At 47.2% G+C, this 27,779-nt stretch overlaps 1 protein-coding gene across 1 annotated transcript in view; it reads right to left on the bottom strand.

The window, feature by feature from the left end:
* The window catches only part of STIMATE (STIM activating enhancer), a 61,198-nt gene that overhangs the window by 10,986 nt on the left and 22,433 nt on the right, over window positions 1-27,779 (bottom strand). Inside the window, exons 2-4 of the mRNA XM_063115355.1 lie at window positions 6,890-6,938; window positions 3,835-3,930; window positions 1,881-2,002 (exon numbers count right to left, since the gene is read on the bottom strand). Coding sequence (XP_062971425.1) covers window positions 1,881-2,002; window positions 3,835-3,930; window positions 6,890-6,938 — 267 coding nt within the window. The remainder of the gene's footprint in view (window positions 1-1,880; window positions 2,003-3,834; window positions 3,931-6,889; window positions 6,939-27,779) is intronic.

A 27,779-nucleotide genomic window follows, 5' to 3' on the forward strand; every position in this document is an offset into this window, starting at 1 on the left:
ACAGAAATGGACAAATAGAAAACAACACGTAACTGAGGAGAAACATTATCCTTCCTCTGCCTGGAGGTCCTTGATGAAGGACAGCTTTATCTGGAGACACCTGGCTTGAAGACTCTGGTTCCCAGAGGCAGCGGAGGGATGACCCAAGGGCAGGGGCCAAGGCAGCACAAGCGGGGAGGAGGAGGTTCTGACACAACCACTGCCTTCTTCCTTCCCATCTGCTTTTGGGGACGCAGACAAATGTGTTTGGGAACAGGTGGTACCATAATGCCTGGTGTATCAGGACCATACCTGATCTCCACTTCCAGGTCACTGACTGGTACGTGCACCTAAGCACGGTCAGCTACATTTGAGTTGAGAGCCCTGCCTTCAGAAGAGATCTCAACAGCAAAGGAGGAGTTATGAACACTGTTCATACAGGTGGTGGGAGGGTTCAGGTGTTCTGGTGCAGCAGGTATGAGGCCCCCCAACCATGCACTGGCTGGGTGAGCTTTGGGCATCTCTAACTCCTCTGGGTGCCTGTTCTATAAACGAGGCTGCTGCTGCACTGGTCCATGTGTGCTGTGCTTCGATTCCATCCTGCCAGCTGAGGGAACAATGACTCGGAGCTTCTGAGAAGCCTTCTCTGGCGCCACAGGAGGCACATGCTATGTGTCGGACACTATCCTAAGTCAGTGACTCATCAGGCATCAAGTAATGGGGCTAAGAAAAGCCCTCCCCTGAGCTCACCTCCCCTGTGTGGAGACAAACAATTACTTAAGATTTCTAGAAATACCCAAGGCACTCACAGCCAGCTCCACGAATCAGCTCCCTTTTTAAACTGTCAGTCCCTTGTGAATCTTCAGCCATCTAGGAGTGAGTGGCCCTTGGGCCCAGAGCCATGAGCTCTTTGGGAGGCGTGACCAGGAAATGAGGGTGGGATCCAGAATTCCATCCGCATTCCCTCCCTCTTGTCCCGTGAGCCCCTCTCAGGGCAAAGGCTCCACTGATGCGGCTCCAACTGAGAAGAGGAGCTTCTGCCTGCAGACAGCAGGGGCCAGCTGTGAAGGTGGGAAAGAGCTGATGTTATCCCTTAGCCCTGGCCTGAAACCCCAGAGGGGCAGTAAGGGCCCCAAGAAGGCACCTCTCACCAGCAGCCCTCTCAAGGTCACATCCAGCTGTTTCTCATGCTCAGAGCCAGCACAAGGGCAGCTTCCTACCCAAGTTGTATCCTGTGGGGTCTCATGAGATGGGAGTGGTCATTGTCGGGTCAGCATCCACAAGTCATCTGTTTTAAGCTGTGTCTCTGAGTAAGGCTGGACCTCCTGTCCCTGGTGACTGGCATCTGCCAGATGTTGGGGGGAGGGAGTGGGGGGCAGGCAGGGATGCAGCCTTGAGCCTCGGCCATGTGAGCTCCACTGTGTCAGTGGAATGGCCCAGAGACAGGACAAGCACAGACATGCAGCAGAAAGAGGGACAGGATATCCCACCTCCCTACTGAACATCTCCAAAACACAAAAACTGCTCACACTTCTCTAACGTGGTGGGCATGTGTGCGAGCTCTACGGGAAGCTTGGCAGAATGAGGCAGCCTTGCGGCCCTGCTGGTGGGTCCATTTATGCCCTCTGGTAGAAGAGGCAAACATTCGGTTCCTTCTCTGAGTCTAGTGTGTGTCCTGGCACCTTCCCTGCCACAAAGCTGAGAACCTTGGCCATGAAGCAGGCACCCACACCCACAGGACTGTGGCACTCAGATCCCAAAATCAGCCCCTCTGCCACAGAGGAGATAGCCACCAGCTCCCAAACCTTCTCTGCATCCACCTGCCTGGTGGGCTACAGAGGGAAAGGAGCAGACACCCCACTCCAAGCAGCTCCCACCACGCCGTGTCCAGTGTATGTTACCATATTCGCCAAAACGCAGGGACTCCCACTGCTGCCACTCCACCAGGACGCTGACAGCACGCACACCCACGTAGATGAGCAGCATACCCACGGTGGCATCCAGAAGAAAGTTGATGAGGTACCTGTGAGGAGAGGGCACACTACATGGTGAGGGAGCAACAGCCACGGTGCAGAGCCCAGTGTGGTGTCCACCAGGGCCTGAGGCCAAGGCTGATGCAGGTGTGGCCCGGGGAGAAGCTGACTCACTGGCATTCTGTCCCTTGTTCCAGGGGCTGGTAGCCTTTGATATGCCTGTGCAAGAGGCTACACCTTTCACTTCCGGGGGCCCCAAAACAACCCACTAATGCTTATCAGGAGTTGAACAACTTGTGGGAGGGGTGGGGAAGGAACGAAGAAACCTAAAAACCTCAAGCATTTTCAGGTGAAGATTCAACAGAAGACAGAGTACCCTGAAGCAGCCAAGGAAATCAACAGGAAAACATAACTCAATTGACAAAAACAATCTGCTCAATGACTTTATTCACTTTTAACCCACATGCGCCCTGTGATAGCGCAACTGCACCAGGGCAGTTCAGAAAAATGGTCTCTGCAGTTCTCAGACAAAGAGGGCAGAGCCATGTGGCCATCGCTCATCCCTGTCTGGAGTCAAGTGCAAGTAGTGCTTGTACACTTTAAAGAGAGGGCTTTACTTCCCATAGGAAAGGGCAAGATGGCTGGAGGGAGGGGAGGAGGGTCAGAAGGGCATGCCCATGCTGACCACATGCTCTGTAAGGTCTGTTTCCATCAGACACAAATCTTTTCCCTCACCAAGGAAAGGCCCCTTGCCCACCTGCCCACCCTCAGCGCCCTGTACCCAGATCCAGCTGAGCACTGTGGACCACCGGCCCCAGCTCTCTACAGAAGGCAAAGTGGGAGACACGGTCACTGGCTCAGGTACTGACCCTCTGAGATCCCACTTGGCTCTGAAACCTCTGCAGATAAGCTCCTGGACACCACAAGACCCGGCTGTGGTGAGTCCGCAAGTTGCCGAGGCCTGGGCTTTGGTGACATGCACAGCTTTCTGATACCAGAGGAAGTGCGCTGTGCTTGGGTCAGGAGCAGTGAGCAAACCAGCATGGAGACTGACAGGCAGCATTTCTCCTGCCTGCCCTTCCTCTTTAAAATCACAAGGGGTCACTCTCACACCAGACATGGCAGGAATAGTGACTGCTTCCCAGTCAATTTGCCCCTGGCCCAGGCTACGCTGCTCTCAGATACTTAAATCTAATTGGTGTGGAGAGTTTCTCACACCTCAGCTCTCAGACCTGAGCCCCACCTTGAAAACTGCAAGGACCACTGAGGCACACACAGGCCTTCTGCTCATCCACTCACTCACAAATATTTATTGAGCCTTCTGTATGCCAGGCCTTGGGAATAAAGGTAAAGCTCTCTACTCTCTACTCAACACTGGCAGACAGCAGGGCATCATGGCCTAATTAAGGTTTCAGACAGATTGCTCTGGGGCTATGTGGAAGGCACACTGTGTTGACAAGGTGGAACAACCCCTGGTCTTCAGGTCAAATAGGTCAATGATGGTCAACAACAGTTTTGACCCTGAGTGTCTGATGCTACAGAGAAGCCCCCATGTGTCCTGTTCCAGCACAGAGACACTCCTGCAGGGTGTTATCCTGCCCTGCCAGGGGCTGCTTGAAACCTTGGAGACATAGGGCACTAAAAAGGCTAAAGACTAAATTTGGATTGCTTAGTGGAAAGCCAATACATGGGGCAACTGTCACCATGCAAAGCCCAAGAGCCAACTCATGGTGCTGCACATGAGCTCATGGTGACATGCACAGGATGACCTCTCAGGGGAGCACAGGGCTAGAAGGGGTGGCTCTGGCAGCAGAAAGCAAGGCCAGCCTACATTTTCAGTGGAGGGGTGGGTGGTGCTTGCACCCAAATACGGGCCACTCACAGTGAACAGGGGTCCTCTTCGGTGAGATCTGCTAGGTATACGTTTGCAAAGTGGATGAACAGCATTCCTATGGCTTGTTTGGAAGTGTCTAAAAACCTGTACAAAACAGAACCAGCACTTGTTATCAGTCTGACAGGAGGATAATATCCAACTTGGGGAAAATGAGGAGTCTGAAACAGAAAAAAGCTACCCAGGAGACCTCAACCTTCCAATTACTAGACACCTCTTCCTGGGGCCTTCAGTGCTAACTCAGGCTTGGCATTTCAGCCATCTTTCAAAACCTTCAATAACAATGCCTTGGAAATCCCCACAAGGTCACCGATTAGTGATATTTCAAATATGTGTTTTTAATTTTTCATTTTTTGCTACTTCAAAATGAAATGCTTGATCACTGCTTTGTGATGAAGCCCAAGGTGCCTCTATTTTAAAGGGCTCCTATTCAACTTCACTCACAATGAACTAAATTATGTGCAAGATTAACAAGTCTTGCTCAAATCCAGCACTGAGTTGAGACCCTAAACAAATTTCTGCTGCTGCCATTTTAACAATGGGTAGATCAGCAGTAGGTAAACTTTTTCTGTAAAGAGCCAGAAAGTAACTATTTTAGGTTTTGTGGGCTATACGTTCTCTGTCACGATGACTCAACCTGCCATTGGAGCGTGAAAGCAGCTGTAGATGCTGCTATTCCCACACAGATCGGGCCTACAGGTGGTAGTGTGCCAGACCCTAGGCTATATGACAGGCATTCCAGAAAAAAAAGAAAAAACAAGGGTGCTAGTCTTTGAGACACACTGTCACCCTGACCACATGGCAGAGGCATAGTGGAGACAGCATGTACCTTCAGTGTCTGTGTGAGAGCACTTAGAGGCCACTCGTGATCATGGCTGTCTCGCCTGGCCTCCAGGCTGGGCATCAGCTACGGGGCCTCTGGGCTGGAACGGACTGTAAAGATTATCCAGGCCCACCCCGCAACTGAGGCTTGAAAATCATTCCCTAAACTCTCTGAAGGGAGAAGTCACCAAAGGCCAATGTGTGTAAGACACAGAGAGTCCCCCAGACTTGAGGTGGGAGTCACACATTCTAAAGCTAAATAACCAGATTTGAGAGAAACCGATAAGGGAGAAAATAAAAATAAGAATCATCAAAGTTAGGCAGTACTGCATTTAAGAACAAGGAAGCACATGATTAAAATTTTAGAAAGGGGCCTTGATCACAGTGACTTATCGAAGTTTTCTCGGAAGGGGAAAACAGCTATTTTGTTAGGGCAGACCTAAGGCAGCCCCCAAAAGGCAGCTTCTTGTGGACATCATTTTGTCCTGAAGAGCTGGCTGTATCCCTCCAAGTGTTTTTTTTTTTTTTTTTTTTTGTCTTTGGAATCCACTTCTGAAGATTTACCACCATTTTATGAAGGAAAAACTTCCTTTGCAGGGTCATCCTATGTGAAATAGATATGTTTGATATATATATCAACATATATATAAGAAATATATATTAGGTCTCTGCCCCTGGTTCTTGACACAGAGGTCCTAAACCCCTTGGAATTTCCTGAGTGATAGAAGTATCTTTAGTTCCAATGAGGGACTCTTGGTGGGCTCCTGGATAGCTTCAAGATGGGGGCTGGTCACCAGAAAGAACAAGGCATGATTAGACGCTCTCTGGGGAGAAACGGTGCTAGAGATTGAGTTAATCAATCATGCTTGCACGATGACACCTCCATGAAATCCTTAAACTACGGGGTTTGGAAAGCTTCTGGGCTGTTGAACACATCCACATGCCAGGAGGGTGGCACACTCCAAATCCATACATACAGAAGCTCCTGCATTTGGGACCCTTCCAGACTTTGCCCTATATACCTCTTCATTTAGCTGTTCATCCATGTTGTAGAATGGATGCCTCCCTAACCTCACTGAGGCTTAATTCCCACTGTAATTGTTGAGGGTGGGAAATCCTATTATGGTAATTGAAAGGTGGGGTCTTGAAGAGGTGATTAAATTGTAGGACCATGCTGCAGTGAACAGATTAAAAATGGTGGTCATGGGCATGGTTTGGGGGGACTTTAAAAGAGTGCACAAGGAGGTTAGTTTCTCTGCTCCACCATTTTCTGCCATGTGAGACCCATGGGTCACTGTCACCACCACCAAGACCCTCACCAGATGTCTTTCCTGGACTTTGGACTTCCCAGTCTTTGAAACCATAAGCAATAATATTTCATTTTCTTACAAATTACTCAGTTCCATGTATTTTTTATAAGGAACAGAACTGGACAAATACAATCTGTATCCTTTATAATAAGCTAGTAAATGTAAATAACTGTTTCCCCAAGTTTTGTGAACTGTTCTAGCAAATTACTGAACCTGAGGGGGGCTGTGGGAATCCCCAACTTTGCAGCCAAGTTGGACAGAAGTGTATGGGTCACATCTGAAGCGGGAGGCAGTCTTGTGGGATTGAGTCCTTCACCTGTGGGGTCTGCACTAACTCTAGGTAGTTAGTATCAGGATTGAATTAAATTGTTGGATACCTAGTAGGTTTTCAGAGTGTTGGAAAACTAGTTGGTGTGTGTGTGGGGTGGGGAGCCACACATTTGGTGTCAGAAGTGAGTAGAAAAAAATAGTTTTCCTTTATCCTGGGACCAAGGAAGGCTAGTTTTGGGGGAGAGTAGCATTTATATGATATATTTGACTAATCTCCAAATTTAGATTTTTTTTTGCTTACATAGGCAGACTATAGAATCCAATAATTTAAACACAATCTAACAACAGGTAGACACAGATCGAGAAGCCTGAAGCAGCAAATGATGTATTTGTATTATTTTCTTTCCTTCAAAACTGGAAGCAGAGTGATCATAAAATAAAGACAGGGATCAAAAGTTATCTGGAGAAATAGAAGTGCTTTCATATTATACATAGTTCCTGATGATGAACTGAAATAAGGGATTCCAGACACTTTATGTTATGTATCATTTCTCACATTCCATCGCCTACCCACTCCACTCCCCTCCAAAAAACCCCATCAGAGTCAAAAACATTCTAGGAATGAGTTAACACTTAATATGTACCATATCCTCCATGGACGTCTTTCATGCTTTGGTTCTCTGAAGCGTTTGACTGAAAGAAAAGACAGACACATCAGTTGCTTTCCAAAGCAGTGACATAAAGCAAAATGCACATAACAAGTTGGGTTATCAGTTACTCATTGTTTACATTACTAAGCTAAGGTACTTTCTCTTTTAACATGTGACAATTACAATAAGCCTAGTGAAGGTGAAAGATGCCCTATGTTTTAATAACCAGTATAGATAGACTCTTCAGAACTGGATACTTATGAAGAACAACTCCTCACAGTGTGTGTGGAAAACTGTATTTTCTTCTTTGTGACAAGGCTCACTCAGATGTGTACTAGAAACAACAAAGTGCAACGTAGCTGCCTCTAACTTCAGGACATGCTCTGTACAAGGAGAAATCCATGCATCCATCCATCCATCCAAATGTTTACTGAGAGCCTTTTCCAAGCCAGGCACCGAGGACACAAAGGCAAAGTCAGTTGTCTTGCAACTAGGGGGGCAGACGCATAACCATGTGATGTGGTGCTAGAGAAGAGTAAGTCTGAAGCAGAGTGATAGCACAAGGGAAGGATGACCACCCTGCCTGCCTGGAGGAAGGGCAGGAGTTAGGACAGGCTTCCCTGATGGCAGAGGGTCAAGCCAGGCCCTGAAGGCTGGGTAAGAGTCTGGCAAATGGACCAGGGAGGGGAGAAAAGATACATTCTGGGCAGAGCAAACACCACGAGCTCATAGGTACAGGGACATAGCATGGCAAAGGGTGTTTGACATAATTTCACTTGGATTCAATACAGTAGGTTAACAGGGTGACAAATTGAGCAGAGGCCAAATGAGGGAGCGTCTTGAATGCTGGACCAAGGAGTCTGGAATGAATCCTGTAGGAAAGAAAAAGCCAGTGAAGAGTTCTAAGCAGAGTCAGAGACATGTTAAAAACAGCTCTGTTAATTGTGTACATGATGGATTTATGGGGGTGGAGAGGACTGAGGAAGGACACTGGCTGTGGTCACAGCACGAGGTAGCGGTACTCCAGCTATGGAACAGTCAGCAAGAGTAAGGTGCTCGTTTAGCAACAACCAGATTGACCTCAGATGGCCAAGGACTCAACAGATTTATACCTGCACCACGGGTCTGCAGACACAACTGTTTGAACAAGAGGAAATAAAAAGTTTCAAAGCCCTAGGCAAGTATTTTCACAACGATTCTACCTATTAAAACAGACATTGAAAGTGCTGCCTGTGTAATGTTTTCCCACACAGAAGGACTGAGGAAGAAACAGACACCAATGCAAGCCCAGGGAAGATGGCTCGTTCCTTGTGGTAGCAGGCAAGAACTTACTTCTGGAAGAGTCCCAAGCTGCCTATGAGGGTGCAGGAGGAGGTGGGAGGTGGGGGTGCGGAGGGGCAGTACCCAAATCAATAAACCCTACTCTGAATAAACACAAGCGGTCTGCACTTCATAAAGCAAGGATTGACTATACAAAGAATTGAAATAAGGCTGGTTTAGAGAGACATGTTGATAGGGAGAGACCAAAAAGCGGGTGGAATTGTAAAGAGGTCTGTCATCTTGTTGACACACTACAGATCCAAACCTCAGCAATGCCAAAGAATCTGGAGTTGAGGCCAAGAGGTTCTGCTCACCCAAATGGCTCTCAAAAGCAAGCAGCTCCCTCCCACAAGCTCTCCAAGTCTCACTGAGGGACTGGGATTCAGGAAGGAGATGCAGAGGAAGTGACCTAGAGGGAAAGCCTCCAGTAGGGGCCAGAGCCACTTCATGCTCATATGTTCTGCCTAAGGAGAATCTGTCTTCTTCAGTATAAAATAAAGGCCATCAAACATATGCTAAGGAGAATTTTCTGATTCCTAGCACATACAGCCAAAGTATCATAGTGGCTGCAATTTACTTCCAAATGGTTTAGGGGGAAAATTATACATTACATATTATAATTATATATAATAAAAATGTTATAAATGTGTAATTATAATACATTATAAATAATAAATACAATGAATGTAAGTAATTATATAATAAATTATAATTACACTATATTAATGTGACATAATATACATACAGTCATCTGTTGGTATCGCAGAAGATTGGTTTCAGGACACTCTCAGATGCCAAAATCTATGGATGCTTAAGTCCCTGACACAAAATGGTGTAGTACTGCATATAAACCACACATATCCTCCCGTATACTTTAAACTATATCTAGTTTACTTATAATACCTAATGCAATGTAAATGCTATGTAGACAGTTGTTATACTGTATTTTTTATTTGTATTATTTTTCATTGTTATATTATTTTTTATTCCCAAATATTTTTGATAGGGAGTTGGCTGAATTCAGGGGTGTGGAACCTAAGGACATGGAGGGCCAACTGTATTGAGAAAAAGAAGAAAATATAGTATTACAGGCTGAAATGTGCTCGCTTCTCCCCAGCTCATCTGTTGCTGTTCTAAGCTCTAGTACTTCAGCCTATGACTATATTTGGAGATAGGGCTTTTATTTTATTTTTTTTTAAAAGATGACCGGTAAGGGGATCTTAACCCTTGACTTGGTGTTGTGAGCACCACGCTCAGCCAGTGAGCGAACCGGCCATCTGTATATGGGATCCGAACCCGGGGCCTTGGTGTTCTCAGCACCACACTCTCCCGAGTGAGCCACGGGCCGGCCCGGAGATAGGGCTTTTAAAGAGGTAATTAAGGTTGAGGTCATGTGGGTGGGCCCTAATTCAATAATTCCCAACAAGGAGAGGAGATTAAGACATATGTGTGAGTACACCAAGACAAGACCAAGAGGATATAATAAGAAGGTGGCCCTCTGCAAGCTAAGGAGGGAGGCCTCAGAAGAAATGAAACCTCCTGAATGACACCTTCATCTTGGGTGTCCAGCCTCCAGAAATGTGAGAAAATAAATGTCTATTGTTTAACCCATCCGGTCTCTGACATTTTGTTATGGAAGCCTGAGCAAACTAATACATGTGGCAACATGAAATTGGTGAACCCAGGTGAAGGATATTTTGGTACTCATCACACTATTATTTAGGCTCTTCTGCAGGTTTAACATTTCTCCAAATAAAAAGTTGGGGGTGGGGGTGGGGAGAGAAGCATATTCCAGAAGAACGAACAACTTGGCAACAGCTATCAAAATTTTAAATGCCCATGCCCTTTAACCTACAATTCACTGCCAGATATGTATTCCAGAAGTATTTTTACAGGGGTGCCAAGATGTACAGGTTGTTCACTGCAATATTGTCATAAAACCTGGAGAGAAACAAATGCTCGTTGATATGGGGTTAGGTATACACATTGTGGTACATACATACAATTCTATGCAGTTTGCTAAAAATAAGGTAGATTTAGATAGACTAATATGGAAAGGTTTCCAAATTATATTAATAAATTGTAGAATAATATGCCTACCATGATTTTATTCATATTCATTTTTAATTGGTATTTATTTATGCTGGTATTATGCATATTTTTTTCCCTAGAAGGTTACATAAGTGACTATTAACAAGGGCTACCTTTGATGAAAGGAATATGGATCAGGGAAGTAGACTTTTTATGTCATTCTGAATGGTTTAAACATTCACATTGCTTTTATTTCAAACATTAAAAAAGAAAAGACAAACCTGTCTGAGAGACTTGAGCTAATGCAGCAAAGTGGGACCTGGGAGAACTGGTGTGACCTACAGCTGGGCTTTGGACAGGATGGGGAAGACCGGTATGTGTGCCGGCCAGTGCCCAGGGCAGCTGCACAGAGGAGTACCTTTGACTGAATTCCCAGTGGATGCAGAGTCTCACAGAGAGCAGAGTGTGGCACCTGCCTTCTGCCTCTCACCCATCCCCTTCCCCTAGAATATTCCAGAGTTGAAAATCATTTTTTTAATTGAAAGAAAAAGAAATATTAAGAGAACCATTCCAGATCTAATCTGGCAAAGGTAAAAAGCCAACAGAAGATTCATTCATCCATCCTGTCATGTCTTATGGAGGAGCCCCACTGTGCAACAAGTCCTGAACAGCAGGAGGTAAAATAGACAAAATCCCTGCCTTCTCCACATTCTAGAGGGGAGAGCGGAGTAAACATGGAGCATGTCAGACGGTGACAAGTGCGGAGGTGAACGCTGAGGCAGGAAATGAGAGAAGAGGGCCAGGAAGTGGGGTTTGAACCCTAAGGGAGGAGTTAGGGAAGTGATCCAAGGCTTAAGGAAGGTGCAGGGAGTCTCACGGGTGAGGGATCCTCTGCCTGTCTGTGGTGGCCAGGACGGCCACAGCACACAGTGTAACAGGCCCCCTCTGGCTCCTGCGCTGACAGAAGTCTGAAGGGGCAATGTGGAAGCAGGGGACCCTTAGAGACCCTGGGCAGCATGGTGGTAGCAGGACCTGGTGCAGCTCAACGTCGAGCTGACAGGGTTTGCTGCCAGAGTGCATGGGTGTGAGAGGAAGAGAATGGTTACTGACCACTCCTGAGGTGGGCATTTACACTGTTCCTGTGTGCTGCACCATCTGAGTGGTGGTGGCGGGCGATACACTGGGGAGACACAAGACTTCTCTGCAGATGCCTCCAAGTCCCTCAGGGATGGTGCGCCAGCCCCAGCCCCAGCCCCATGGAAATGAGCCATGCCCTGCGCGGGCCTGGCAGCTGCTCCCTCAGAAGCCACCCAAGGCAAGGCTCACACAGAGGGGCTCAGGCGGAGCTGTGGGACAAGTGACCTTTCTTAATGAGAGGCACTTCTGCAGGATGGTGAGAACCCACTTGAACAGAGCCAAGGGGCTACTGCGAAGGCAATCTGTCCTCTCTGGCCATCCACCACACAACCCCTGAGGGGGAAGCAGGCTTGCCTCCAGTGCAGGCCAGGCTCCAAAGCCAGAGCTGGAATCAAAGGCTGATCAGAGCAGTACCTGACAGAGCTCCCATTAGCAAAGAAAGAAGGAGAAAAGGGGGAGATGGAGACTGGTGGATCTGCGGGGGGCATGCAGCACTCAGTGGTACCCGCCTCCCGCAGAGATCCTATGCCATGGCTTGAATGATGCTGTGCCCCAATTGCTTCCATGTCATAGTGGGCTCTTAAGCAGATTCTAGGCCTTCGTGTGCAAGTGTCCTGAGGACAAGCACAGGGTCCCATTGCCACTGAAAAGGAGGAATGGTCAAGACTGGTGGTCAAGATGGCAGAAGAGACGGTCCCCAGCATCACTCTCTCCCACAAATCAACCAATTTATAACTATAAAAAAAGCAATGACAGCCAAGCTGGGGTCGCTAGAGCTCAGGGGAAGAGGAGAGACTTATAGAGTGTATGAAGGCAGGAGAAGCCAGGATGAGAGAAAGAGCCGCCCTGACTGTTTTGAGCCCCGGCCGCTTGAAGCCTGGAGCTGCTGAGGGCACAGAGCAGGAGCTGGTAAAAGCTACAGCTGTGCCCTTTGGATGAAGTTGCTTGGAGGTGGCAGGGGAGAAGAGGGCCTTCGTGGCCCCCAGGCCAGCAATACGACTAATAGGGTTCCAGTGGACCCACATGGGAGCAAGCAGCCACAACAACTGAAAAAAAGGAGCCAATCAGAGGCCGGCGAGTCATTGCAAGGGATGAGCGCATGGCCCGTCCCATGGGAAGTGTTTGCAGCATGGGCGGTGGGGGAGACGGACCCACCGGGAGAACACTGGGGCACAGCAAGGACAGCTAATTTGCCCCCCGATCAGCATAGGACCACTCAGAGAAGACTGGTCAGGAATATAGAATTGCATGGGGTACAGTCTGATGAAAAGACTCAGACCCAGACCACAGTTTCTACACAACCCAGGTGCACCAGATTTCACTAGACCCAGAAGTACCTATAAAGCCAACCATTAAAACCTGAGCTGCACAAAAAGCCTTCCTCAGGGAATCAGCAGCAAAGCAGCAATTAAGCTCAACCAAAGAGCTCAAGTACTGGTCCCCACAGGAAGTTCCCCCATTGTAGAAGTAAGCAAGGGACAACAAATTAGTTCCAGCACAGGGTTTTAAGTGGTGGGAACAGCAAATAATCCAACACAGAACTGAAAGAAAAAACAAAGTACCCACAACCAGAGACAAAGTTTGATATTAACTAGCAAAGGTCTCACTTCACTACAGAACACCTATAACACCTAGAAGGACCGGAAGTCCCCTGGGCTACTGAGCCAGAAAATGGGGGAGGGGCGGGGGGCGGGGGGCCTCAGGAATGCCCCCTGACATCCATAACCAGTCCTGAGGGGGGAAAGAAGGCCTCGGCCACACATCCCTGACACATGCAACCACCCCAGCAATGACCACCAAGCTGCTACAGGAAGCATCCCAGGCTTTCCTGAGATGGGGCGGTAGGGTGCCGTGCTCCCCGACACTCACAGCCAGCCCAACAAGCCGAGCCAGGGTGGTGGGGGCCTTAGGCCTCAGCCACACCCCCCAACGGGCGCAACCAGCCCAGCCACTACCACAGAGTCGCAGCAGTAAGCGCCCCGGGCTCTCCTGAGCCAGGGCAGGGGGAGGGCCTCAGGCCTTGGCCACACCCCCCCGCAACACCCACAGCCAGCCCAGCTACAACAACCAAGCTGCTGCAGGAAGCGCCCCAGACTCTTCCAAACCAGGGCTGTGGGGGGGGCCTCAGTCCTCAGCCACGCCCCCCGACACACACAACCACCCCAGTGATGACCACTGGGCCACTGCAGGAAGCACCCCAGGCTCTCCTAAGCCAGAGCAGTGGTGGGCCAAGGGCCTCAGCCATGCCTGACATGCACAGCCAGCCCAGTAGCGACCACCAAGACACAGCAAGAAGGGCCCCGGGTTCCCGAGCTGGTGTAGTTGGGGCGAGGGCTTTTGCCACACCTCCCTGACATCTGCACCCAGCCTGGCAATGACCAAGCCACCGCTGGAAGCCCTCCCATCTCCCCTGTGGGAATGAGGGGGCTGCCATAGGCCTCAATCCCACCCCTTCTCCTTCCTCCTCCTTCCATCCCATTTCCTTCCTCTTTCCCCTCTCCCCCTCCCTCCCAACTGCTCTACAACATCCTAGAATGTAAAAAAAATAATATTAATAAAATAAAAAAGCAATTAAAAAAAAAAAAAAGGAGTGGTCAAGAGCCTGGCTTCAGAGCCAGACTGAAGTGGCTTTGAATCCTGCCTCTGCTACTATCTAGCTATGTGACTTTGTGCACAAAAAAAAAGTGGGGGGGGCGCTGCTGACCTACCAGGTTGTCATGAGGATTACATGAGAGAAGACAGATGGAAAGGCCAGCACTGACCATGTGCTCAGGAAAGCAACCTCATTCTCCTGTCCCTATCCTGAACCTAGTCTTCCCTCTCCTCTCTGTACCCACTCTCCCCAAACCTGGGGCTGAGCCACCCCGTCCTGCTCTCTGAGAAGCATGTGACCTTGGGTCTGTCACCTGCGATCTGACCTCCTCACACAAACCCACCCTCCTCTGCTTCCAGGCAGCTCAGGGGCCCAATCCTAGGAGGATCTTAGGATTCCCCAACACTGCTCACCTCCCCAGTGGTCCTCCCAATGCTGAGTGCCCCCTGTGGCTCTCCTCTACCTCTCTGTGGCTCTCTGCTCCCTCCGCAGACTCTCCTTCCTCCTCCTGACTCTTATGGAGACGTTCCCCTCTCAGGCCTTCTACATGGAAGGCTTGCCAGCCTCAACTCCCAGCCCTGGCTCCCAGCAATGCTCCAGCTGCAGCTGCAGTCACGCTGTCTCTACCCACCCTGCTAGTCCTGCCTGCTTTGCCACCTCTTTATAGAATGGATGTATCCTTGCCTCTGGGGTTCCTTTCTTTCCTCATCCTCACTTAACTGTCAATCTCCCCTGCCAATTCTGCAATTGAAGAGTTTTCTGAACATGGCTCTTTCCCTTTGTCTACCACTAAACTTGTCCAGGCTCTCATGATTGCTATCCTGTGCTAAGGAGACTGCCTCCTACCAGGCTTCCCTGCCTCGACCTTTTCAATCTCATCTCACCCACCCACCTAGCCCACCTGCACTGAGCATCTACTCTGTGCTGGGGATACAAGGATATGATAACAGACAGTACAGACATGGTCCTTGACCTCAAGGAGCTTTCAGTCTAATTATGCTGCACACCATCTACCTTGCCTAAAACACAGCCACCATCTTCTCCAATCTTATTCTTTTTGAATTAAAATATACCTTTTGAAAAAGATAAATACATGGAGAGTATATAAAATTCAAAGAGTACATCCTTTTAGCAGTGTTTGTATGATATATCTCTTTCAATCCCTTTTCATTCAACTTTATATTTATTTAAGTTGGGCTTATTGTAAGCAATACACATGTGAGTTTTTACCCCAATACCTAGTTGGCAGTTGTAGTGGGTTGAACGGTGGTCACCAAAAAGATACGTCCAAATCCTAACCCCCAATACCAGCAAATGCGACCTTATTTGGAAGAAGGGTCTTTGCAGATGTAATTAAGTTAAAGATCTTGAGAAGAGATCATTCTGGATTAACCAGATGGGCCCTAAGTCTAATTATAAGTATCCTTATGAGAGACAGACGAGTAGAAGACAAAGGAGAAGGCCTGTGAGGATGGAGGCAGAGACTTGAATTACGTGGGCACAAGTCAAAAACACCTGAAGCTACTGGAAGCTGGAGGAAGCAAGGAGAGCTTCTCCCCTAGAGCTGCTGGAGGATTGTGGCCCTGCCCACACCTTGATTCCAGACTTTGGGCCTCCAGAACTGTGAGAGAATAACTTTCTATTGTTTTAAGTTTGTGATCATTTGTTATGGCATCTCTAGTAAACTAATAAAGAATTTTCTCTTTTTCTTAAAAAAAAAAAAAAATTCAAGGAGTAGAAAACACTCAGTGAACAGTCTCTCTTCCATCTGAAATCCCCAGTCTCTCTGTTTCCCTTCTCAGGGAAATCACCGTTCCCCAGACCTTGCGTATCCTTCCAAAGACATGCTAGGCAAGCACACAGGTGTACAGATGTCTCCTTAAAAAGAGGGACAAGTGGCCACGCGCTTTCCATACTGCCTGACCCTTGCTGCTCTCAGTGAAAACCCCCTGGGAGGATGTTTCACCTCCTGTACATGCGGCTCAACCTCTTTTATTAGAGGCTATGTGGTACTCCGTGGTGTGGCTGAGCCATCTCTAATTTACAAATACTGCTGTGGATGTCCCGGCCACATGCTGTCTCTGCCTGTGCAGGTGCATATCAGAGGGATAAGTCCCCAGAGGTGCACTTGCTGTGTCAAAAGTTACATATCACACTGCTCTCCAAATAGGCTGTACCAATTCACACTCCTGCCAGTAACTCATGAATGCCCACTTCCCCACATGCTTGCCAGCACAGTGTAGCAGCAAACCTTCTTACCCTGACAACTGGATCATTGAAAAGGCCATCTTAGCCTGGCTGCAGCATGCACTAATCAGGTCACTAGGTGGCCAGGCAGCTGTAGGGCTTGCCTCTGCCACCCTCTCTAGTGAGCTGGCAAGACTCCCAGGCCTCACTTGCTCTCCTTTCTGACATGAGTCCACAGCTCCTCCCATTCCCCAGGCTCTCACCCTCCCCTGAGGACAGCAGGGCGTGGAGCTTGCTCTTCTAGAAGTTTTGTGCTGTGCTGTTCGTGCCACACAGCAGGAGGGCAATTATAGACTATCCAATTCTACGTGTCTGTTTTACGTGACAGCCATGTCACTGATTGCTCACCCACGGCTGTGTTGTTTGGTTTTCTGCACACCACTCTGAGTTGGCACGTGGCAGGTGGGGACCAGGTGCTCCACTTCACGGTCCTCCTCAGAGCCTCACTTGGGCTGGTGCTCTACATGTATTTGCTGAGTGCCAAGTTAGTTGGGATTTTGCATATGGGTGTTTCATTTTATGTTACAAGGGGGGAGACATGAGAGGTGGTGTTAACAGTCAAAAAACACAGGAGTTGGAAGGGAAATAACTTTCACGTAGCAGCTGCAGTCCTATTTAGAAACTGAGACATAAAACACACCGTGATTTCCTGGCTCTTGGATGACCAGCGTAGTCTTGACTACATGGTGGCGGCAGTCCCTTGCACCCCACCTTATCTGACAGCGCTTCCCAAACCAGCATGACGCAGATGGAAAGTCACCCCCTGCTGAGGACATGGTACAGGGAGAGGTGAGAACCTACCGGGTGCTTGGCAGAGTGCTTTTCAGCCATGAAAATCCACCAAGGCAATTGAATTAAACGTTTGTATTCTTACATCTAACATGTAATCTTGAAGCAGGAAGATGATCACAGACCTCACGGTGGCCACTTTAGCTTCTGACATTTCAAAAAGAGACAACAGAAGACACGTTGGATTGTTTTGTCTCACAGACTGCAGGAAATCAGTCATGGGATCTCTGATGGGACACAAAACCACCAGTCCCCGTGTGAGACTGTGGACGTCAGTATGTGAGGTTTCCCAACTGTCAGCTCTGAGAGCTCTGGAGGCCACAGGCTCATGCCAGAAGTCTGTATGCTTTCTTGCCCATCCCTGGGGAAAAATATTCACCTTCCAGTGACCTGGAACCAGAATAAAACCCTTGCTTTGGAGTCCTCTGCTCATTTGCATGGTGCTGGCTAGGACCACCCCGTGATGCCTCATTTCTCAAGCTGCACCACGGGCCAATGCCTTGTGCAACATAGGCTAATGTTGAGAGTAACAGACTCTTCACCAGGGCAAATGGAAACCAGCCCTAGCTAAACATCAGGCCCAGCCCCAAAGCTGCTGTCAGTGCCAGATGGGGATCAATTCATAAACTAGGCAGTTTGGACTCCAAGTCAGAAGGTCTTAGAGTGTCCAACCCCCTCAATGTAAAGGGTGTGGAAAGTGATGGGGTAAAGGGCGATTGGTTCAGGAGCACCCCAGCAGTTAGCAGAGGCGTTGGGACTATGGCCAAGTCACCTGCGCTAGGCCTCTTTCTCTAACTAGCACTAGCCTTCAAGCCATGCCTTACTGGTGCTATGAGTCCAGGACCTCTCTCCACACTTCCTGACCGGGTCTCCAATGTTCCCAAATGGCAGAAACTATCCTGGGAGGTGAGCAAATCCACCCTTGCTGAGGGAACAAGTAACCAAGCAAAAATCCAGAAGAGTTTCTGCACTTTCCCTAAATTATAATTTATATCCCAAACCTCCTCAATGCCTCCTAGTAGTGCTAAAGCCCCAGAAGAACCCTGTTTCTTTAGTGCAGAGAAAAAGTCCCTGGAAGTCACCGATGTAGACTGCTGGTTGCCTCCCCAAATCCATTCTACCCTTCTTCTTTATGAAGGGAATTCCCTAGGTCAGGCAGCTTAAAGACTACATTTCCCAGACTCCCTTGCAGTTGGTTGTGGCTATGTGACTAAGTTCTAGCCTATGAGAGTTTTAGACCCAGGATGGGCCACTTTTCAAGAAGAAATGAAGGTCCAGGTGATTCTTATGTCAAGCTGGGGGTAGCTCAAAATTTAGTCCCAGCTTTATAAAAAATTTAACGATTTTAAGCAAGTTACTTAACTTTTCTGGGTCAATGTGGAGAGAAAAGCAGCTACAGCTTATACTGTCATCACCACTATCACCCTTAATTGGGTACTTATTACAAGTACTTTACATCATTACCTCTAATCTTTATGACAACCATGAAAAGTACCATCCACATTTTAAAGATAAGGTCGAAGGATTTGCCTAAGGCCCCAAATGCCAAGATTTGCATCTAAATCTACCTGAATCCAAAGCCCACATTTCCCCCCTACTGTCTTGAGGATTACAATACAAAACTGAATGTGTACAGCAATTGAAAATATGCCCCCCTCCAAAAAAACTGAATGTGATCCCCCAGAGAGAAGGCAGGAAGCTAAACTTAAGACAACAGAGGTTTTGGGGTGGACATCCCACAAGGTGGCAGAAAAGGCACTAATCTGGTGCTCTGGAGACTTTCTAAAATCAGGCACCCCCATTCACCTCAACAGGTCCTCCTGACTCCAGTCTGCTTCCCTTGAATCCACCCTGACACGGGAGCAGTGTGAACTGAACATGACATTCCTTGCTTAAAACCTTCCAGTGCCCTTCCTACCTCCCTTCCTCGGGCAACAAAATTTAGACTTTTAAGTTGGCTAACTTAAGGTCCACATGGCCTGGCATCTCCCATCTCAGTTCTGTCACTTATACTCTCCCCTTGGCTTGGAGGGGTCCATATTTCTTCTCCTGAATAACTCTTAGGCATCCTTCTAGATAGTTCCCATAGCTCTAAGATGCCTTCCTGTTCTTGCAATTGAGCTAAGTGTCCATACTGCCCTCTGGTTCCAAAAGTCTCCTATGCATACCTTTGGACCAACACTTCATATGCAATGCTAAGTTTTTGTCTGTCTTTCCCACTAAACAATTAGTTAAGGAGGCAAACAAGGACCTTGTCTTATTTTTATACCCTCAGCACTCAGTCCAGTTCCTGGAATGAAGCAGGTACTTAACTACTAAGCTGAACAACGGAGGAGTGCATACTGGAGCTCCACCTCAAGTTAAAGGAGGCAGGGCTCGGTGCTGGCGAGTTGAACACTGGGTTCAAAATCTTGCTTCAGCAGTTACTGTGGGACCAGGGAGAGCTGCTTAACTCTGCTGGGCTTCAATTAGCCTCTACAACAATGGAAGACATTATAGTACCCACCTCATAGGAATATTACTAAAACAATATATGTAGAGTACTAAAACTGTGCTGTGTACCTGGCAAGCACTGTGCATGTCAGCAAGAAGTGGCAGTGGAATCACTACTGGTGGAAAATCAAATCCTCAAGCACAAAGTCCAGCTATAGAAAGCAAGCAACCATACAGCCAACCACAAGTTGTGGATCCAGGGCCCCCCTGGACCCCTGGTCTTTGTTTTCTTTTAAATAATGAATGATGGTAATAAGTTTGAAAACCAGAGAAAGAGAAAAGTCACCTAAGATGTTATCACCTCAATACAATCACGACCACTGGTTGTTATATCACTGCAGTTCTGGTTCCAAGTCTCCTTCTTGCCTGCACTTCTCATAAGGGAACAGACCAAGTCTGTCCACCCCCATCAGCCCCAAAGGCTGGCCACTGGGAGAACTCTGCCCATGCAGGTGCTCTGGAAAGGTGAGCATGCAGGAGAGGTGACAGGAATGACTGGGGCCCCCTCAAGAGAAACAGAAAGGCATCAAGATTCTCAAGGTTTAGGCCTGCCGCTCCTCAGGCTGGAGCAGACCATGGGCCGTCTGGGGGCAGGCAAGCCCTCTCCTCCTGCCCCACGACCTAGCCTTTTTCTAGGGCAAGGACAGCACAGGAATACCTTCAAATGCCACGTTGAAGCACTCTTTTCTACACAATGTCCCCCTTGGAGTCACACTATGTCTTAAGTAATAGGATGGGGCTATTGTTCATTCATCCATCCATCCAACCTCCACACAGCTGTCAGTGGGGTCTCCTTACAATACAAATAAAATTATGTCACCCTCCACTCCACTTAGAACTCCTATGATACATGTTTGACAAAAGTCAAACTTTACACCTATGATCTGTACATGTTACCTTATGTAAACGATACCTCTATAAAATTAAAACACACAAACACAAAACCTTCCCAACCCTTTCCATAGCAGTTAGAATAAAGTGCAGGCTCCTTCTCTGGTCAAGGTCCCCCACGACTGAGGCCTTGCCTACTCCTCGGGCCACACGGGCCTTCTGACTGCATCACACAACCCACACTCCATTCTGCCTCAGCACCTGGTGCTCCTTCTGTTTGGAACACTTTTCTCTTGCACCACCAGGTGGCTGGCTCCTCCTTCTAATCCTTGTCTCAACTCTCAGGTCACCTCCTCGGAAGGCTCTCCAATGACTTCATCTAAAGGTGTGCACGTCCCTTGATCTTTTTTCCCTGTTTTTCTTCACAGCATGCATCTCAGACATTCTCATGTGTTTTCTTACTACTCTTCTTCCCACTAGAAAGTCAGCTCTGTAAGACGAGGAACTTCTATTCTGTCCACCCCTGTACTCCCAGCACCTAGAGGGAGCCTGGCTCATAACAGGTGGCTGAACAGTATTCGTTGAACAAAGGGATTCATTCAGTCTGTCACTTAAGCCATATTTATTGAGTGCTGTCCAAGTATTTATTTTTAATTCAGTAAGTTCTAAGAATTTACATGATGGGTTCTCCCAGAAGCTTAGTTTGCAAGCCATTAGTCCAGCAACAGGACTAAAAATGCTTTGGTTCTGGACAAAGTAGGCCAGCAGCAAGACTGCCAGAGGGCAACTACCTCAAACCTTTCTTCCTCTTAACTAATGCAAGGCAAGAGGAACCCACCCATCAAAGTCTCCTTTATCATAATTAGCCTTAGACACAAGAACCAAATCATCGGGGTCTGTAACCAGTCTAAGTGCTCCTGAACACTCTGTAGTAAGAACTCGACTTTTTCTGTATCAGATGAAGCCCAGGTTCTGAATTAGCCAGCTTTAATCCTCTTACTTGGAGGTTCAGCCAAAGACTGAGAGGGAAACAATAACCAAAAACAAACAAACCAAAAACTCCTCAAAAAACAAAACCCTAAACTGTCTAGCAAATAAATATACTTAATTGTCTGAACATGGGCCTCCGTGGAACCACTGCTTTCCCCGGGAGCAGGGCTGTGTTGTCACCTGCTACCGATAAGGATGGCAGTAGGAGTGAGGGGCATTACTATTGTGCGTGTGCTCCACAGGGGATTCTGTGTTATAGAAAGAAATGAGAACGGCTGATAAACACACAAAAAGATATGCAACCTTAGTCACATTGATTTAAAAATGCAAATTAGTTATTATTTTTGTCCAGATTAAAACATTTGGTGAGGATATTAGAAAACAGGTACTCTTAAACTGCTGGTGGAAAAGTAAACTGTACAACGGCTTGGTAAGTGTGGAGAAGTGGATTTGTGATCCTGGTCCCCAGCAACACCCTGGGGAAAAGGGGCATTAAATTGGTGTCAGCATGGCTTCTGTGAAGGGAGTCTTCTGGGAATCAGGGACGCTGGAGGCAGAGACGTCAGAGTGTAATTATAGAAGGTCACACTCGTATAGTTACACTCACACAAATACTCAGAAGTCTGTGTAAAAGAGTGTTCACTGCAGCACTGCCTACAAGAGTGGAAGGCTTAAAAACTACCTAAATGTCCATTGATAGGGAAAGGGTTAAATATGTGTTATCATACAGTGGAAGTCAACTGTTAAAAAATTATAAAAAGTATCTATAATTAACAGTAATTTATTGAGTGTTCTCCAATGGCCAGAAGAACTCAAATGCTCTCATCACAAAGAAATGATAAGTTTTTATGATAATGAATGTGTTAATTGTAGACATTTATTGAAATATAACTCTATACCTCATAAATATTACAATCAATAGGTGTCAACTAAAAAAAAAGTAAGATAGAGACTGTATACTTGCAATGGGTGAATTTTATGGCACATAAATTATACCTCAATAAGGCTGTTTAAAAGTGAGGTAGATCTATCTGCACTGAAGAGGAAAAATGCCCGTGTCAAATGGGGAAAAAAGCAAGTCATCAAAACAGTAAGTGTATAATGTAATCCTATTTTTACTAAAAAAAAAAAAAAAATACATAACTACAGAAATGTGGAGGCCCACACAATAAACTTAACCATGGTTAGCTCTCTGGAAGAGATGGAATTATAGTGTATTTTCACTTTTTTTTTTTTAAAAAGATGACCGGTATGGGGATCCTAACCCTTGACTTGGTGTTGTCAGCACCACACTCTCCCAAGTGAGCCACAGGCTGGCCCTTACATTCACTTTTTATGTTACATATTTTCATAATGTTTTAGTTGTCCACAGGGAGCATGTATTACTTTTACAGTAAGAAAAAATAAAGGTCTCTGCTGCTAAAAATAATTTTAAAATGACTAAATTACAATTTTGCATATTAGGAAATTAATAGCCTATCTCAAAACCAACTAATTTAGAAAATTTCCTTCTAAGAGAAAAGCTTCCAGCAGGCAGAACTTGAGAGAGATGGAAAACACGTCATTTCAGCTGGCTCTGAGTCCACCTCAAGTAGGGTCTAGGATCAATGCTGTGCTGTTATTCCTGGTGGACACAAGCTCCCCTGGCTCCCATCTGCCAGGTCAGGAAATCCTCTCCCATTCCAGGCTGACAGGCATAAGTAAGTTAGAATAAAATGCTCATCGGGCTAGGCGGTTAGCTCAACTGGTTAGAATAAAGCCTTGTAACACCAAGGTCAAGGGTTCAGATCCCCATACCAGCCAGCCGCAAAAAAATAAAAATAAATAAGTAAATAAAATACTCAGTTTCACCGCCTTTTAAGAATTAACAAGCAACAATCAATCCCAATACTGTTGGATAAGAGGCCTTTGACTATAAAAAGTTTTATTAAAAGGACTGACGTTCACGACAACCTTACGGTTAGTCAAACATTTAGAAAAAGGCAGGGTGCCAGACTCTGCATTTCTCAAAGGTAACATGTGCAGCCCCTGCCCAACCCCACCACGGAAGCTGGTCCTCAACTTAGGCAGTGCAGACTTCTGTCTCTCTGCTTCCTTCGGTCAGAGGGGACACCCTGGCCCCATCGCACAGTGAGCTGCAGATCACAGGCTGGATTTCCATCCCTGTAACCCAAGACTCTGACATGACTGCAGCTGTTTAGAGTGGCTCGAACTTGGCCAAGAACGAAATGCATAATAGGTACAGAGACTTGTGATGTTGTTTTCATTCCTTGAACCTGGTAGCAAAGGGTGGATGTCTCAGGGTCCACCTGCCAAGAGTTAAATTAAACACAGAAGTCAAGGAATTGGACACACAGTTGCCAACTCACTTATCTGGGTCACTCTAAGAATTTCACTGGGAGAAAACCTTCAATGCAGTGTGTTTCATTCTAAAGATGACTCCACGTGTCCTCTTACTATCCATAGGTCATATACTTTAAATGCTATTCACTGGCTGTGCTAAAAGGGCTGCCTGCCAGCCTCCTCCCTCATCCAGTAGCCCTGGTGAGCACTGATGTGCTCCTGTGAGCAGCCAGCTTACTGGAGGAAGTATGGGAGGCGACTGGCAAGGACAGGTTCACTATAACATGGTCCCCAACAGCATCCTGCTTCACCTTCAAAGACAAACAGCCTTGTCCACTGCCTAAACCCAACATGCACTCAGCTGAGTTATTATGAGGATTCTAAGAAGGCTTCATCGGATAAGGTAGTATCAACATCAGTAATACTGATAGCTCTGGGCACTCAAAATAAATTAACTCAATAATTCCTCATTCAACCCTAGGAGGAGGAGAGCATCAGCCTAATTTTTAGATGAAGAAAATGATGCTCAGAGCAATTAAGGAACTTGCTGAAGTCCTACAGGCAGCAAGTGGCAGAGTCAGGACCAGAACCCAGGCCACTGCTGGCCCTCATCCCCACCGGAACAGCCAGGTACCAGCATGGGGACTGACTGAGCCCAGCCTCTTTGTGCAAAATGTAAAGCTTGTGAAACTCAGACTTCTATGTGCAATCCAGACAGCATTATCAAAAGCCAAGAATAGCCTCTAAAAGAGAATTAGCTTAGAAAACTTAAAGCTAGATGGAAAAACAATTTAAGAACATTATTCCATTATCTATAATACAAACATGGTCCAAAATTTTAAGGCTTGTGGTAAGAAGTGTTAAAGTGAGAACATTTGGCCACTGAAGTACACTGGTACAGGGAAGAGGCCACTCTGGCTGAGGCTATAACAGATCTCCTCTGATAGTCCTGCCTGTGGCTATCTGCCTCTGCCAGACCACGCCTGAATCTGAGTGGAGAGCAGGAAAGCCCCTTGTTTCCCAGAAGCCTGTGACATCTCTGTACCACCACCACAAGCTCCAGCCACCTACCACTGGCTGCTGCACCAGGCTCTGTGGTCTTGGGTTGCCATGGCCAAGTAGCACAATGTTAGTCAGGAAGGCTGGTTCACCTTCCTAACTGCTCCCAGTGCTGTGCAAGTGAGGGGATGTTGCAAGAGCATCCTTTGGCTTTGTGAGGGTGCTACACATGTGCCCAAGCAAACACCTCTTCCTCTGGGAACACTGGGCTTTCCCTTAGACTTTGATTGGAAGCAAATTAATAAGCACCCTTGGCAGAACAATTAATGGAAAACCAGCTCTTTTTTTGATACCAGAGTTATAAAATTACATCTAGGACCTTCCCCCTAGTTTCTCAGCCTAGTGAAGCTGGCACCCAGCGTCTTCCTTTTCAAACAATACAAGTTGTGTAACCAACCAGAATCTGAGCAGATGGGAAGCAAAAGAGCCTATTTCCTCAGTCCCCAGGCTTGGGAGTCACGTGGCAATAGGTGGGGCAGCAGAGAGCAGCCAAGGAAGCCTTAACTTTATAATAACCTGACCCCAGGGAGGCGTAGGACCTCAGGTGCAGAAATCATCTGCTACCTATGAGCTAAACTATCTGTAGCCCTCCTTAGCTGGCAGTGGGAATCCTATCCAAAGTAGTCTGATGGAACTTCAGGCACCTGGGGGTTCCTCCCACAGCTGCTTTCAGCTCTTCTCCACTTAGGGAGAACAGGCAGACTGGAAGGGAGGAAGAAGTGATACATGAGAAGCTGTACACCAGTACTGGGGAAATACACTGTAAATAAACCAAGGCCCTGAGGACTGCCCAAGGAAAAGCAGGGTCTCAGTCAAATTAGGATTCCTGAACTCCTGAGTGCTTACTTTATTTTTCTGTTTACTTGGATCCCTCAAATCTTCCTTCCGTGAAGGCACTGGGAAAACTACCACCATGTGGCATGACGGTCACGAAAGGCACTATCAAATTAAGTTTCTCTGCATCCCTTGTCCTATCAAGCAGAATGGACAGTGAGTGGCCCCAAGGACTAAGGCTGGGCAGACAGCTTAGTTGAAGAGCAAGTCAAAAAGGAGGTCTGCATCCCAGACTCTTTCCTTGAGGGCTCTGTACCCCAGCTACATATCGTGACAGGAAGCCACCTGAGTATCTAGGGTTTCGGAGAGATGATGCTGGGTGATATTTCTGGGGTTCTCACAATTGTGCCCTCCTTGGTTTCCAGCCTTTCTGAAAGTCTAGAATGGACATAAACCAACCCCACAGAATCAGCATGCCCTGGCCCTGCTACTTCTCATTTGAAACAGACCTGCCTATGCAGCTTCTGCTCAGAAAGGCTAGGCACAATCCAAGGGACCCTTGGGAAAAAGAGGCTTAGAGCCCCAGTGGTGTCCTCCGACCTGTCCTCAGACCCTCGAACCAGGCAATAGAGCCAGTGGGTGTGCATCAGCCAGACAGGAGGTCCAGGGAGCAGGCACCTCGGCCATCTGCAGGAGACTCAGCTAAGCATCTTACCACACTTGATGCCCTGCAAGAGGAGCCAGAGGTGGGTGGGCAAGCACAGAAGCAAAGAAAGCAGGATTAAAACACCCTGCCAAGAAATGACTAAACAATCGGCTGTAAGAATCAGGAGAGGGGTGACTGTGTCTAAGTACATTGTAGGGACAGGGGAGGGACAGGTGACTGGGGAAAGGCCTACGGGGAATGCTCGTGGCAGAGAACAAAGACTCAGTCAAGCTCCATACTGTAGACAAGCTAGGACTTTGGGACTTCCTCTCCCTATGCATTTGAGATAAAACTCCTGGGGCTGATGAAGGAAAGAAGGGGTAAGAGGAAGATCCATCAACTGCCTCCTTGTAAAAAGGGTACTAAAACAAAGCCACACAACTGAGAAGACTGAAAATGTGTAAAAAGTACATGGAATGAGTAGGCTCCCTTTCAATTATTAGTCCTTGTTTGACTCCCACACATAACTCAAAGGCTCATTATATGACAAAAATAGTCTGAAATTTGTTTTTGTTCGATAATCCAGTGCAGATATAGGAACTCAGATTTCCTACCAGTTAAAATACAGCAGGCTTGCTAAGAGCAAGGCGAATATAAGAGTATAACAAACTGCCTCTCTGAGATCATTAAGACTGAAGAAGTAGCCAACTCCTGTCTTGGATGAGATGTTTGCAGGAGTCTCTGAACCTGTTTAAACTACCTTAAGAGCTCAGGAGGCACAGTAATGCTACAACCCATTCGGGGCTTCTGGCAGCCCAGCTCACCAAGATGAAATCTAATCGATAAGTTCCCACTTTTCTACCCAACAGGTAGAAAGACCTGAATCAGTCTTTGCCCTCTCAGCATACAAGCCTGGAACAGTTAAGTTACTTGCTCAAGTGATCTGTCTTCCTAAGCAGACTGTAGACTTGGAGAACTGGGACCAGGTATCCTAATATCTCTCATACTCAGCTTTGCTATGTGTTATGTACCACTGTGTCACAAATAACTCCAAAATTTAGTGGCTTAAAACAGTAAACATTTAGTATCAGCTTAGCTGGGTGGTCTGTCTCATCATCTCTTGCAAAGTTGCAGTCAACCTGTCAGCCAGGACTGCATCATCTGAATCCTTGACTGTAGCTGCAGGATCCACTTCTGAGACCTCAGCTCCTCACATGTGGGTCTCTCCTCAGGACTGCCTGAGTGTCCTCAAGACATGGCAGCTAGCTTTCCCCAGAGCAAGTGATCCAATAGGGAGCAAGCCAAAGTGCACCGCCAAGATGGAAGTGCAGTCTTTTCAACAACCTAATCTCAGAAGCCACTTGCAATCACTTCAGACATATCCAATTGGTCACAAAGACTAACGTGATACAGTGTGTGAGGGTGTGACTATCAGGTGTGGGGATCACTGAGTCCCTCAAGGAGGCTGGCTGCCACATCTGCCATTCTAAGTTCTCAGGAAATGTTTGCTGCACATGGAGTAGATGCATCTTTCAAGAGGGAACTTGAAGCTGCTGCTTTGCTTTCAATTCAGTCTCAGTTGACACACTCATGTGCTCTGCTGAACCGCTTGGCCAATAGTCCTCCAAAGT

The sequence above is a fragment of the Cynocephalus volans genome, chromosome 11 (genome assembly GCF_027409185.1).
Source record: "Cynocephalus volans isolate mCynVol1 chromosome 11, mCynVol1.pri, whole genome shotgun sequence".
NCBI classification, from domain to species: domain Eukaryota; kingdom Metazoa; phylum Chordata; class Mammalia; order Dermoptera; family Cynocephalidae; genus Cynocephalus; species Cynocephalus volans.